The 14307-nt window shown below is 53.8% G+C and overlaps 1 protein-coding gene across 2 annotated transcripts; it reads right to left on the bottom strand.

Annotated features, from left to right (window-relative positions):
* Positions 1-608: 608 nt before the first annotated feature.
* Positions 609-13775, bottom strand: NOL6 (nucleolar protein 6; the record flags this gene model as incomplete). 2 transcript variants are annotated; one of them, XM_084238750.1, is made up of 26 exons in its annotated part: positions 609-758; positions 970-1071; positions 1185-1379; positions 1745-1834; positions 1952-2076; positions 2726-2823; positions 3051-3203; positions 3418-3581; positions 3690-3844; positions 3926-4043; positions 4476-4616; positions 4852-4927; positions 5064-5212; positions 5388-5510; positions 5664-5841; positions 6001-6116; positions 6311-6412; positions 6496-6554; positions 6739-6859; positions 6944-7107; positions 7187-7321; positions 7553-7721; positions 8376-8555; positions 11398-11514; positions 11598-11804; positions 13722-13775. In XM_084238750.1, 26 exons carry the CDS (start codon positions 13773-13775, stop codon positions 609-611), a joined length of 3441 nt encoding a protein of 1146 aa, XP_084094876.1. The 2 variants fall into 2 exon arrangements, with proteins under 2 accessions (XP_084094876.1, XP_084094877.1); XM_084238751.1 differs by lacking the exons at positions 970-1071; positions 1185-1379; positions 1745-1834; ... (5 more) ...; positions 3926-4043; positions 4476-4616.
* Between the last annotated feature and the right edge of the window lie 532 nt (positions 13776-14307).

The following is a 14307-nucleotide window of genomic DNA, read 5'->3' as shown; positions in this document are numbered from 1 at the left end:
CTTTTCCATGTCCCCACCCTGGGAAGCAGCAGCACCAACAGAGGAGGGCATTGTGCCCTTCAATGGGGTCCATTCATACGTGAAGCCCCTCTCCACTCCTCAAAGCCGGTACTCTGTGACCCCCAGGAAGAGCCACACCTTCTCTGGGCCACATTTGAAGACCAGATGCTGCACTGAAGGGCAGAGTGAGGTCCAAGTACACATCCTGGCAACAGGAAGGGGACAGATCCTCAGCCCTGGGCACGGGCCCTCCTCTCCAGGCTTTTGGAAGCAGTCCAGGGAGAGAGAAAGAGGAAAAAAAACAGACGCAGGCCCAAGGATGAGCGGTGAAGGGATCTCCTGGTGCACTCAGCTTCCTCTCTTAGTTGGCTCACAACTTCTTCTGGGAGTTCAAATGGACAGTCAGGCCCAGTTGACTCTTGGGATACTGTGGCCCCAGGCCCAATGGTGGGGCACCAACAGAAAACTGGGTGGTGGCTTATGTGGGGTCCATCCAGTGTGTGTAGGCCAGCACACCCTCCATGGAGGGTCCATATGCCATTGACATCTTGCTCCAGAGGTCTGAAGAGTCCTGCTGTCTACCTCCAGCTTACTCCCAGGGCTGGAGATCACACAGTCCACCTCTCACTTCGGGGCTCCACAGCCTGTACCAGGCCTTCGCCCAGGATGGCAAAATCTTCCAGGATGGCCTCTACATTGGGCACCATCACCAGCTCCCCACCTTGGGACACCATCATGCGCCCCTTTGTGCTAGAGGCCTAGGGAAACCAAAGAAATGTGGATTGAGTTGTCACAAAGGCACACTGGCAGGCACCAAGCCAGGGGTGGTGCAGGAGTAGTAAAGACAGATAGACACGCCCACACATTTCACACGTGACAGCACACTCACAGCCACACACAGACACGTATGCCCCTGCGGAGCCACACATACACAACTCAGGAACACAGGACTGTCATCAGCCGGCATACCTTAAAAGGCTGAGGCTGGAAGCTGGTGGGCTTCCAGAGGACACCAATCACCTCTCCACCATGCTGGTCATAAAAGAAAAGGGCCAGGTCCCCAAAAGCCTCCTAGGGATGGGCAAGAGAGATAAGATTACAGGTGGGCAATGGAGAGCAATCCCCAGGGTCCCAGCTCCGCTTCAAAGTCGCCTCCCCAAGGTCAGACAGCCTTTTAGACCTACCCTGAGCTGGGCCAGGTACAGCTGAGGAGGATCATAGCCCAGCACTGGCATCAGGGATGAAGGTCCTGAGTCACTGAGCAGCCCCCGGCAGAAGGAGGCAGCTGGCGAGTCCACAGCCTGACGGTGCCGGGGGATGTGGCGGGGAGAGAGGCGGATCAGCACGTCATACATGTCCAGGGGAGGCCGGAACACCGTCTGAGGAAAGGCAGTCAGCAGCTGGAGTTGGCAGTTTGACTACAAACCCCTCCACGTGCCCACCTTGGGTGCCTCCTCTTCCCATTATGGCCTGACATGCCCATTTGTTGGCAGGAATGCCAAGGGGGTTTGGGGCTAGCAGGAGGAACACAGGCTGGAAGCATGAGGCCTCATGGAGCTGAGGCCCAAGTTCTCCGCCAGGCTCCAGTTCTGCCAAGTGCCGAGAGCAGCTTCAATGCCTTCTCTGGATTCATTCTCACCAAACTAGGGACTGGGTATCTCAGGAGAACCCCACTGGCTCCAGACTTCCAAGGCTCAAGGGAGAGTCCCCAGAGCCCCTGGAGTCACCCCTAGTCAGGGCTTACCCTGATATCCCCAGGCCCCCGGGGATCCATCAGTTGCTTCTCTAGGACAGGCAAGGCCTCAGCTGCCAGGACCACGAGCTGCTGTAGGATCTGGGGACACACATACATCGGGTAAGTCAAATCCTACTATGAGCCTCCTAGTTCAGGATGGACCTGCTTTTTCTTTGGGGTAGAAAACCACATGTTTGGGGGAGGAATGGACTGAACCTGGGGCGAGGGTCCATCCCGTGTCCATATAGAGCTTTTGCGATCCTGGGGGGTAAAGATGACCATGACAGGGAGTTGTGTCCGAGTTGCCAGGAAGCCACTGCGCATCTCCACCTGCTCCTCCACTGTGGAAAAGAGGGGGTCCTGGGTCAGCCTGCCCCTCTGCCTGACACCCTCTTCCGCCCAGGTCTTCCTACCATCCCTCCAACGGCTGCCCATCGGGGGTTTTCCAACACCCTTCCCCCATGTGGCAAAAGTGACGAAAGGGGCACCGTATTTGCCTCAAACGGGTGGGGCATTGAAACCAGCCTCAATCCAGAGACAGAATTTTCCACTGCCTGGCACCCCAGCCTGGTTTCCGGACCTGTACAAGCTGAGGCCTGCCCCTGCCCCCCTCCCACCCCATGCTCCCACACACCTGGGGAATTAGGAAGCTGATACCTTCCTCTCTGCGGGAACCAGGGGCCGCCTCATATTACAGCAATCATCATTCCCATCCCCCAAGAGGTCCGGGCATCTATTCTAAGCTGAACCCTAGTGTTCAGGTCTCCCTCCACCCTTCCTTCTCCTTCACACACCTCCGGCCCACTCTCTGCAGCTGCTCACCATTCCCAGTCTACTTGTTTTCTGGTCATCCCATGGGCAATCTACTTCTCTCCAGCCTCAGGGCTCCCTAAAGGCCTGGCCTAGGCCCCTTCCGCCTCATCATTTCCCAGCCCAAGGTAGTCACCTCACAAACTGAAGGAAAATCCCCAAAGCGCAGAACTCGCTTACCGGTGAGCTCACTGTTGAGGTTGACAATAAGGGGGGTATTCTTCCAGTCAAAGGTCGATACCAGGAAAAGGAACCGAAGGAAGCCCACCTGGGGGGAGCTGAGGGGAAGGAGAGCCATGAGCACTAGGCCCAGCCATACCTCCCCAGGCTTCCCTGAGGTACCGGTGAACCCTTGGCATGGAATTAGGGGTGGGAGGCATCTTAGAACTCTCTGTTATTCGTTTCAGTCCCCCTCCCATTTGGATTGAAGGGACAAGGACAACGGGAGGTTGAAAACAGGCACCCAAGGAAATTTCCTCACTAGATAAAAGGTAGAGGGAATCACCTGGGAGGGGTGAAGGGCTCAGGGTGCAGGAAAAGGGCAGCAGCCACCAGGTCCAGGCTCTCATCTGTGAGCCCCTCGCCCAGAAGCTGGGCACGCACCCACCGCTTGGCCAGTCGAGCCACACCCGAGAAGGCTGGATGCTGCTGCTGGAGCCTGTGGGGGCAGAGGCAGCAGCGATGAGAAGCAGGCCCTGAGGGCCCAAGAACAGAGCTTCAGCCCCACTGCCACTATCAACTCAAGTGTTACCACGACGACCCCCATGCTGAAGCATTACACGTGTAATCTCATCCTCCCAACAAATGCCCCAAGAATTTGGTCCTAGTATTACTGCCATTTTACAGATAAGGAAGAGACTGCAGCGCTGTACCCATGCAAGGCGCTGGTGAGCAGGGGCAACTGCCTGGTATCCCTCTCCAGGCAGAGGGAAGCAGGCGTGTCCCTCAGTGAGATCATCCCCTCGGGGCTGCGCATCTCCTTCAGGATCTGGGGTTCCCGCTGGTAGGCCACACGTATCCGGAACACAAACCCATCCTGGTGGAAAGGAGATAGGATGGGAGGTATATGGTGGCCAGGAGCACCTGGCTCTCCTACCCCTCTCCCGCCCTCTCCGGGGACATCCCTGGCCCACACCAGCCTAACCTTAAGGACGTCAGTGTGCGTGGCAGTGGCACGGCACTGTAGCCCATGCTGTTGGGTTAGCAGCTCTGCCAGACGCAGCTGGAAGGCCGCTCGGACCCGTCGGATGGCCTCAGCATCCTGTGGCCACTGCCCACTGCCCTCCAAGTGACACACCACTGGAAAGATGAGTGAGACATCTCAGACTACAGCCTAGAGTGGGAACAGGCCCTGTCACTACTTTCCAAAAGCCAACTAACCAGTCATGGGCTCCACATAGGCTGGACAGGGCTTGTCGGGCCGGGGCAAGAGCGAGGCCCGCTCCCGCAGGCGCTCATAGAAGGAGTAGGCTGGCCGGACCGGGGTTGGTGGGAACACCTGGAAAGATAAAAGGGAGAATGAGGAAGAGGCCTCAGACTGGCAGGGAGTGCCCAGAATCAGCAGCTGGAAGGGGGGGAAGGTAAGGGGAAGAAAGGTGGGGGATATCCAGGAAAAATGGCTCCCTGCAGCCTCCCTGGTGGTGCAAGGGGTTAATTCTCAGCACCATGAAGCTATCAGCAGACACTGCAGTGGCCAAGGAGATACCCACATGGCGCAGCAGACCTCTCCTATCTTGCCCGCTGCTCCCTTCAACAGTGTATTTCCGTCAATCCACCTGTTCTGCTCCCCACTCTGTCTCTGGTGAATCCTCTCACCACCCTCCACCCCTGCACTTCTAGCATTCACCCCTGCTCTTGTATGCATAAATGAATCTTTTTTTTTTTTTTTTTTTTTTTTTTAAAAAAGGCTCCCTGCCTCCTAGCACCTCACCTCAGTGTAGCGCAGCACTGGGTGAGCACCTTGCACAGCAGACACAGTCAGGGGGAGATCTTCCAGGCCCCACAGCAGGCGGCTGAGGTCATCATAGCAACGTACCACCGCTGCTAGGGCCTCCTCACCTGTGCTGGAGGTCTGAGAGGGAGAAGACAGGAAGGAGGTAGGGATTGTCAGAACCTCTCACCACCAGATCTGGCCTTGGCTCAAGTTGCTGTGGAGCCAGCGCCCCCTCTGCTGGTCTCTCTAGGAAGCGCAGCCAGGATGATGGCGGTGATAAGGGCTCGGCCAAACACACCACCCAGATTGTGCCACACTGGCTACTACTACCCAATCCCTAACCTGGACTCCAGTCCTGACCCAAGGCCCTTACCTCTTTCAGGCCTTGGATCAGTGGGTCCAGGAGGCCCCCCACATAGTGGACACAGGTATCTGGGATGTCAGCATGGCTGGAAAAGGAGCACAGATGCAATGTGGGCATCAGGGCTAGAGTGAGTTGTTGGACACGACTGGTCACTTCCAAAAGCCTCCCCAAAGGCTCCCCAGCCCACGGTTGCCTCCCGGCACCGAGAGGCTAATACTCACAATGCCAACAGGTGGGTGACCACCTGATGGGGAATAAGGCGCTTTTGGGCCATAGAGGCTGCCTCCCAGACCACAGCTTCCCGAATGGCTCCATCCTGGAATCGCCGGAGCTCTGAGCGAGATCCCCAAAACTGGCGGAACTCAGCAGCCTATGGAGAAGCAAAGGGTGGTGGGAAAGGGCAACAAAGAAGGATTCTGTCAGAAATCTTCCTGACAGACCTCAATCCAGGCGGCATGAGTATGACACACCCCACTCTTTCCAATGCACATGCTGGGCATCCCAAGACAGGCTCAAATTACTTTCCAAACCCCAGGGTTCCTCACCTCAGGCTGGTCAGCTTCTGGACCCAGCTCAAGGACACTGGTCAGACCCTCAGGCCGGAGGAGCAATCCCAGGGTCAGAGTCCCAGAGTCTCGGTGCTTTGGCGGGTCCTGGCTGATGTCCCACTATAGGGTATAGAAAGACTGAATCCAAGAATCCCCCAGTTTGGTCTGGAAACCCACTTTCTAGGTAAAGAGACAGTATCTTTTGTATCCCCTGAGGCCCTGGATCCAGTCTCTCTCATGCCTACAAACTCCCTGACCTACATGCCCACTTACCTCTGAGACTGGGGGCCGAGAATGGGCCAGCAGGTGCAGCCGGGACCCTAGGCCCCGCTCCAAGAGGGTCATTAGTGGCCCCAGAGCAGCTGAGACATAGTCCCCACCATGGTCCTGCAGCTCTGGCCACAGCTTCAGTCGGTGACATGCTGCCTGCAGGCGACTCAGTGGACGGAGACTTGGGGGCACAGAAGAACAAAGAGGGGGAGAATCAAGTGCTGCCGATCACAGTAACACATGCACCAGGATATGAGCACCTGCCGGAGGGCAACTACCCCATCACAGCAGATCCAGGGAAACAGGACCAGCTGACATTCCCCGTCACCCCTAAACTTACTGTAGGATGTGGTCGAAAGTACGAATCATGGGTTTGGGAGTCATCAACAGCAACTGGAATCCGTCGTCAGCTTTGGTATCTAGCAAGGCCATAGATAACCGTGCCTCGTGCTGCACCTGGGGCCAGAGGCAGGGAGGAACGCAGAGGTGAGACTACCACCACGATACCCTCTCCTCAGACCTAAGGGCTCAGAGTGGGACAGGCCTAGCCTAAACTCTTTGGAGAGGTATCTCTGGGGTGATGGTGCTGACAGAAATGTTAAAGTTGGCTGGGAAACCTGTGGAACCCAGGAGTAGAGGACCATTGGTACCTGGTGGTAAGTGGAGGCAGTGACATCAGCACAGAGGTTGAGACGGCCTGAAGAGTCCAGGAAGACAACAGGGAAGGCCTGGTGAAAGTCAGCCACTGCCGGCTTGGAGGGGTAGAGAAAAGCAGTAAGGATTGGGGACTAGACTGTCAAGTCTCCTTGCCCAGACTCAGGTTGGTCCCACTTACCAAGGAGGCATCTGAGCTGAGACATAGACTGATCCCATTGACAGTCAGATCTGTGGTGGCTGAAGTGAACCAGAGAAGGTGGTTGTGTCAGCAGGAGTTCCACTCTCCAGGGACCCAGCCCTAATGAAATCCGCCCTCCAGCCAAGTGGCTGAAACTGCCACCTCTGGGGTTTAGTTTGCTCAACAATCTGACTGGGTGAGTTTCCCAGGATGCCTTGGCCTTTCCAAGCCCAGTTGCCTCACCCAGAAACTGCAAGACGCTTCTTAGGACCTGGTAGCCACTCATGGTGGTGTGGATCTTGCGAGTGGACACGAGGAAGGCCACCATCATGGAGACATGGAACCCGCTGAACCCCCCCAGACCCTGAAAGAGATGAAGGGAGAGGCCCGAGCTCACAGCCAGCCCACCACCCAGCGAGGCAGGGGAGCTGGGCCAATCCCAACTCACCTTGTCCAGTTCCCGCTGACGCAGCCAGACCTTCAAAAGTGCCACACCATCCTTCAAGCCCATAGCCGAGCCCAACGTGGTTGAAAGCAGATGTACATGGGATTCGAGGGCTGTGTCCTGCAGGACCCATGTGTTATAGTGGGGGGTGGGAGGCTCTGGGCTACCTGTGAAAGGGGAAGCCATGAGAGGAGTCCCCAAAACACCCTTCCCTCCAGCTCAACCTTGACACCCGTGCCTGCTCACCATCTCCTGGGGAACTCTGCCCTCGGTACCAGGCAGAGCGCACATTGTTTTTGGATGGCAGCAGGCGGCACGGGCGGAAGAAGTCAGGCGGGGGGCATGGATGCAGACGTACAGTGACCAAACGCTCATCCTTCCCTGGGGGGAGATGGGGTGTTGAGACCTGCAGTCCCTTGGAGCCTGGGTGGGGAGGGGTCCCTGCACCTTCTTCTACTTGAGGCCCCAAGCCCGCACATCTCAGAATGAGCTCCCTATACCTTTCCTCTCAAACTTGAAGCCCAAGCTTTTCATCTTGGACTTGTGGCCCCTGTGCTTCCTCCCCTGGATTTGTTACCCCAAACTGCCCACAGCCCTGTGTGTGCCTCCCACCATGTGGCCGCAGAAGCAGCGAGGGTTTCAGGTGGCAGCCATTGGTGTAGGAGAAGTGAACACTGCCAAAGAGAGAGTCTTGGGCCAGGTGGTGGGCCAAGTGGGCCAGGTAGAGGGCACGCTTGCGGAAGTAACGCTGGTTCAGCCCATCCTTGTCCTGTAGAATCTCCTGGAGGGAGTCAGGAAGAGAAAGAGATGGTCAGGCACATAAGTGCTTGTGGTTGGAAAGTTTAGAGGCCAAGATGAACCAAAACCAAGTCACAATTTAGCAACCCTAGGGATTCTCTACTGCCAGGGTACCTGAGCCAGGGCTAACTACACCAACTCCGATTCTCAGGTGAGGAAGGCAAAATACCAAAGAGGAAGCAGCTGGCACAAGTGCACATCAAAGCTGCCCTCTTGACTACTGCAGTGGTTGCTCATTTGACTTAGAACTCAGATTCCAGGGGCCTCCCTGGTGGTACAAGGGTTAAGATGCAGCACTGTGAGGCTGTCCACAGCCACTGCAATTCAAGTTCGATCCCCAGCCAGGGAGGAGACCCACATGACGCAGCAGACCTCTCCTGACTCACCCACTGCTCCCCTCAGCTGTGTCTTCGATCCATCTGCCTGTTCTGCTCCCCGCTTTCTCTGGTGAATTCACTCACCCTCCCGCACTTCTGACCTGTACCCCAGTTCTTGTATAAATAAATAAATCTTTTTTTTTTTTTTTTCCGACTCCTCAGAGTTTCCTTTCCTCGCGGAGCTCAGTACAGGTTAAATAAATAAATCTTTAAAAAAAAAAAGTGATAGGTCCCTCTATCCCCCAAACTCAGGACCTCACCCTGGGCATGGTCAGTGCCACATCCACATTGATGTCTGGCCGGATGCAGGTGCCCAGGAGGTAGCTGCCCACAACAGTGACCTGGGTTGGGGGCAGGAAGCGGAAACAACCCTTCACAGTATACGGTACTTGATGGAGAGGGACTCGAACCCCAGCTGGAAGCCATGTTTGGTCAGTCAGCTATGGAGACAGAGAAAGTGACACATATTGATTTGACTGCCTTCCTGACATCTCCCTTTGATGTCTAGTATGTATCTCAAATTCAACACATAAACATATTTGAAACCAAGTTCCTGATCTTCCTGCCATGTCTTCCTCATTAGGCCAGCTCCATCCTGGTTACACAATCAAAAACATTTAAATCGGGGCCTCCCCGCTGGCGCAGCGGTTGAGCGCTGGGTTGCGAAGCTGCCCGCGGCCTCTGCGGCGCCGGTTCGATCCCCGGCTGCTCCCCGGCCACCGGAGGAGGGTCCCACATGGCGCGCAGACCTCTCCTGCCGCCCGCTGCTCCCCTCAGCAGTGTACTTCGGTCCTTCTGCCTGCTCTGCTCCCTGCTCTGGCTCTGGTGAATTCTCTCACCCTCCCGCGCTTCTGACTGTACCCAGTGCTTGTATAAATAAATAAATTAAAAAAAAAAAATTAAATCACCATGGCTCATCTTTGTTAGGAATATCTCTTTCACTTTTAAAAGATATCCAGGGCCTCCCCTGGTGGCGCAGCCTTTGAGCGCTGGGCTGCGAAGCTGCCCACAGCCTTTCCAGCGCCGGTTCGATCCCCGGCCGCCTGCGAGGGTCCCACATGGTGCGCAGACCTCTCCTGCTGCGCCCGCTGCTCCCCTCAGCAGTGTATTTCGTCAGTCTGCCTGTTCCCTCCCGCGCTTCTGACTGTGCCCGGTGCTTGTATAAATAAATAAATAAATCTTTAAAAAAAAAAACCCACAAAAGACATCCAGACACTGGCCACTGCTCCACTTCTCTATCCTAGTTTGAGCCACCACCAATTTTCAGTAGATCCTTGCACTATAGGTTCCCAATAGTCTCCTGACTTTACATTTGTCTCCCTCCCTTCTACTCTCAACACATCAGCCTGTGTGAACTTTCTAAAGCTGAAGTTAGAGCATATCACTGCTCTACAAAAACTTGCAGTGGTTGCCCATTTCACCTAGAGTAACCAACAAAGTCCTTGATTAGGTGCACAGGGCCCTGAATGATACACGCCCTTCCACCATAGCTTTCTGAACTCATCTCCTTCCATCTCCCCATCGTTCATTGCAAGGAACATATAGATCCACTCCTGCCTTTGAGCCTTTGTTTTGTCTGTTTCCCCTTCCTAGAATGCTTTTCTTCCCTGAGTGGCTGACTCACTACCTTCAAAACGTCACACAAATGTCACCCTGTGGGACTTGGGTTTTTGTGTGTCTCAACTATTCCATGTCTTTGCTTTATTTATTTATTTATTTATTTATTTTATTTTATTTTTAATAGAGGCATGTTTCATTTATTTATTTATTTTGTTTGTTTGTTTTGTTTTTATACATGCACTGGGTACAGCCAGAAGCGCGGGAGGGTGAGAGAACTCACCAGAGCCAGAGCGGGGAGCAGAGCAGGCAGAAGGACTGAAGTACACTGCTGAGGGGAGCAGCGGGCGGCAGGAGAGGTCTGCGCGCCATGTGGGACCCTCCTCTGGTGGCCAGGGAGCAGCCGGGGATCGAACCGGCACCACAGAGGCCGCGGGCAGCTTCGCAACCCAGCGCTCAACCGCTGCGCCACCGGGGAGGCCCTCCATGTCTTTGCTTTGATTATTCTTCGCTTTGACTAATCCGTGCCTCTCAGTGTGCAGAAGCATGGAAAGTTTGATATAAGAAACCTCTCAGGGAAAAAGTCCTGGAATGAGGATCTATACATGAAAACAGTATGTGATAGAAACAGCAACAGATGTTATAATTAGAGTAGCATAAACACTGAGACTTTCCTTGACTTTCTCCCTAATTCCCAACATTGACTGGGGCTAGCTGCTTAGCCATTCCTCATACACTTGTGCATTCCCTGTTTGCCTGCTTGCTTCTTTGATCTTTTTAATTTTCTGTCTGATTCTGTTTTTTTTTTTTTTAAAGGTTTACTTTATTTATTTATGCATGCAAGAACTAGGGTGTAGGCCAGAGGTGCGGGAGGTGAGAGGATTCACCAGAGACAGAGTGGGGAGTAGAACAGTCAGAGTAACTCTGAAATACACTGCTGAGGGGAGCAGTGGGTGAGACAGGAGAGGTCTGTTGCACAATGTGGGTTAGCTCCCTGGTTGGGGATGGAACTCATGCTGCAGTGGCTGCTGAGACTTAACCCCTTGTGCCACTAGGGAGGCCCCTTCTGTCTGATTCTAAATAAAAGCAAGACTGCCCTTGAAGCTGGGCTGCACCTTCATGGTGTAGTCCCTCTTAGCTTCTCATTGTTCTGCACATGGGCTCTGAGTAATCCTCTTTCATCCCACCCCCACACATCATAACGAGATATCATGGCAAAAAGGCCTCCCTGGTGGCCTAGGGGTTAAGTCTCAGTGCTATCACTACTGAGTTCAAATCTCGGCCAGGGAGCTAACCCACAGGGCTTAGCAGACCTCTCCTGCCTCAGCTACTGCTCCCCTCAGCAGTGTATTTCAGAGCCAATGCACCTGTTCTGCTCCTGACTCTGTCTCTGTGAATCCTCTCCCCTCCCTGAACCTCTGGCTTACACCCAGTTCTTATACACATAAATAAAATGTCTTAAAATGTCACCCAATAAGTCCTATCCTATTTAAAATTGCAGATCAGCCCACTACTCCCCTCAGCAGTGTATTTCAGTCAGTTCGCCTGTTCTGTTCCCCACTCTGTCTCTGATGAATCCTCTCACCCCCTGCACCTCTGGCCTGTACCCCAGTTCTTGTATGCATAAATAAACAAATCTTTAAAAAAAAAAACAACACTCCTGTTTCAGATGCTCTCCTTGAAGACCTCTTCTGTGTTTTCCAGTTCCTCACACCACCTGCTTACCTCTGTCTCAGGGGTTGAAGGCACCCTCATGATCCGTTGTTTGACCTCCCATAGGAAAGCATCAATGCGTTCTTTCTTTTTCTCTGACAGCCTCACTTCCTTTAGAAGCTCTTCTACCTGTAAGAAGGGCAGGAGAGAGTCCTTTAGTCTCAGGCCCTTGATCTGCTCCTCTAATCCAAGTCCCAGTCACCCAACAGTACCTGTAAGCGAAGCAAGCTAGAGTGGAAAAGACTCTCAGTCTCCCGAAGGCGATTCAGCTCCTCATTGGTAGGTTCCTTATACAGTTCGGCCCGGCTGAGCTTCACTGGCTGCAGGAGGCCCTCCACTGGAGACCCAGCCACTGTGCGTTTCTTTGAAGATTTCTTCTTTCCCTCCTTGCCTGTGCCTTCCAGAGCTGGCTCCATCACCTGTGGCCGTGAGAGAGAGAAGCCAGTGTGAGCTCATAGATGTTTAGCATTTGCTACCCGAAGGACCACCGTGACAGGAGATAGTTGTCAGAGCTTCACTAGCTCCTAGTTCCTCTTTTCTTTTTTAAAGATTTATTTATGCATAAAAGAACTGGGGTACAGGTCAAAGGTTTGAAGTGGTAAGAGGATTCGTCAAAGACAGAGCGGGGAACAGAACAGGCCGCCTGACAGAGATACACTGCTGAGGGGAGCAGCAGGTGAGATAGGAGAGGTCTGCTGCACCATGTGGGTAGCTTCCTGGCTGGCTCGGGGATCGAACTCGTGCTGCAGAGGCTGTGGACAGCTTCATAGTGCTGTGTTTAACCCCTTGCGCCATTAGGGAAGCCCATAGTGCCTCTTTTTTTTTTTTTTTTTAAGATTTATTTATTTATTTATTTATGCAAGCACTGGGTACAGTCAGAAGTGCAGGAGGGTGAGAGAATTCACCAGAGCCAGAACAGGGAGCAGAACAGGCAGAGTGATGAAACACACTGCTGAGGGGAGCAGCGGGCAGCAGGAGAGGTCTGTGCCCCATGCGGGACCCTCCTCCGGTGGCCGGGGAGCAGCCGGGGATCGAACCGGCGCCTCAGAGGCTTCAGGTAGCTTCGCAACCCAGCGCTCCACCGCTGCGCCACCGGGGAGGCCCATAGTGCCTCTTTTTAATGGTAGTAAGAATATGTAAAATTCAGGGTAGGGAATCCTTGGTGGCCTAGGGGTTAAGTCTCAGTACTATCATCATGTTGGGCTGAATTCCATCTCCAGCCAGGGAGCTAACCCACATATGGCTTAACAGACCTCTCCTGTCTCACCTGCTGCTCCCCTTAGCAGTATATTTCAGTAAGTTCTCCTGTTCTAGCTCCCTACTGTCTCCAGTGAATCCTCTCACCCCCCACACCTCTAACCTACACCCCAGTTCTTCTATGTTTTAAAAAAAAAACAAACTCAGGATAACCACTACTTAGAAGAATATTTACTGAGTTCCAAACTGAATGTTCCTTGAGTTGAGGGCTCCCTCTCTACCTGACAGCAACAGCAGGGAGCTCTGCTTGGAATCAGAGTAGCTCACTGTGTCCTGCCCTGAAGGATGTCTGAACTCCCTGTATTTCCAGGCACCATGCATCACAGAGTTTCCTCTTCTGCTGTGTTTGCCTTGGGACTTTAAAAATGCCATCTCCATTCTTACTGTCTCCAAATCCTGCCAGGTTCCACTTCCCCTATAGACCAATTCCAAGTCCCAACTATAGTCTTAATTAATATACATTAAGTACTCAAAGATGGAGAGAGTTAGACCCTATTTGCTCTGGAGCATTTACTCAGTAAGTAAAGCCATTCTCACAATAATTCTAGGAGAAAATGGACACTTGAAGGAAGTAGTATGAGCTCAAGTGTCCACCGCTAGTATACCTATATTATGAGTAGGCATCAAATCCTGTTGCGTGGGATCCTAAACTTTCTTCCCTACAGCCCTAGGTCCCACCCCCTCCACGGTCAGAAACCGGGAGAGCCTTCCTTAATGGACAGCTCCAGAAGCGCCACCACGTGCCCTCGGTTACAGCAGGGAGCACAGAACTGGGAACACAAGGGGAGATGCCTTCCAACGTCCAGAAGGAAGACCCGGTCAGTGAAATGACCCAAGTCATCAGGTCTCTTAACTTCAGGTTGCAACGAGGTGCGACGCTCGCCATGAGAGTGCAATAGGGATTACTGCAACTATCCAAATAATACCATGTTCCGTCGCCCATAGCAACCCCAGGGTTGAAGCATCGGGGGAACGGGATCCTCCAGAGAGGATCGCCCTCAAGACACTCGCGAACGAGCTGTCAGGCTCCGGCATCTCCGACACGCTGAGCATCCTTTCCTCCCAGGGGGCTCACCCACCTCCGACTCCCCAGGAGCTCCACGTTGCTGCGTTCCCGTAGGCGCCGGCCCCATCCCTCGGGGTCCAGGTCTTCCGTACTTGGAGTCTAAAGCCCACTTGCTTGGCACAACTTCGTTCCACAAGCAAAACTGGAAATCGGCTGCAATCTCGGTGAGATCAGCCCAACGCCATAGGAAACCTGCTGCAGTTCCCGGCAGAAGCGCTGGCAAACCGCGTGCTGCAGGACTCCGCCCACCTCCAGAGCCATTGGATAAGAGCCCGAAGACTCGCTCGCCATTGGTCTCTGTCACTCTTTAGGACCGCCCATTTTGGGGGCGGGGCTAAAGGGCTCTCCAATTTACGACCTCTTTGCGACACCAAGAAGTCGACGACCGGAAGTCGACTTGTGGATTGACGGTCGCTTCCTTTTTCTCACTTCCTCCGCTCGGGTCGAAAGGGAAGGCGGGGCGCCTTTGGGCTCTCTGAGAAGGGCTTGTTTAATGTACGGCGTTGATTCCTGTCCTTTTCGTCCACCACCACGCCCTCCCAGTAACATATCTTGTGAGTTCTACCTCCAAAATATACCTTGGGTTTGTTCCCTCTTCT

Source organism: Talpa europaea (genome assembly GCF_964194135.1).
Source record: "Talpa europaea genome assembly, chromosome: 7".
In the NCBI taxonomy this organism is placed as follows: domain Eukaryota; kingdom Metazoa; phylum Chordata; class Mammalia; order Eulipotyphla; family Talpidae; genus Talpa; species Talpa europaea.
The sequence above is the reverse complement of the archived record's forward strand: the minus strand, read 5'-3'. Positions and strand labels throughout refer to the sequence as shown.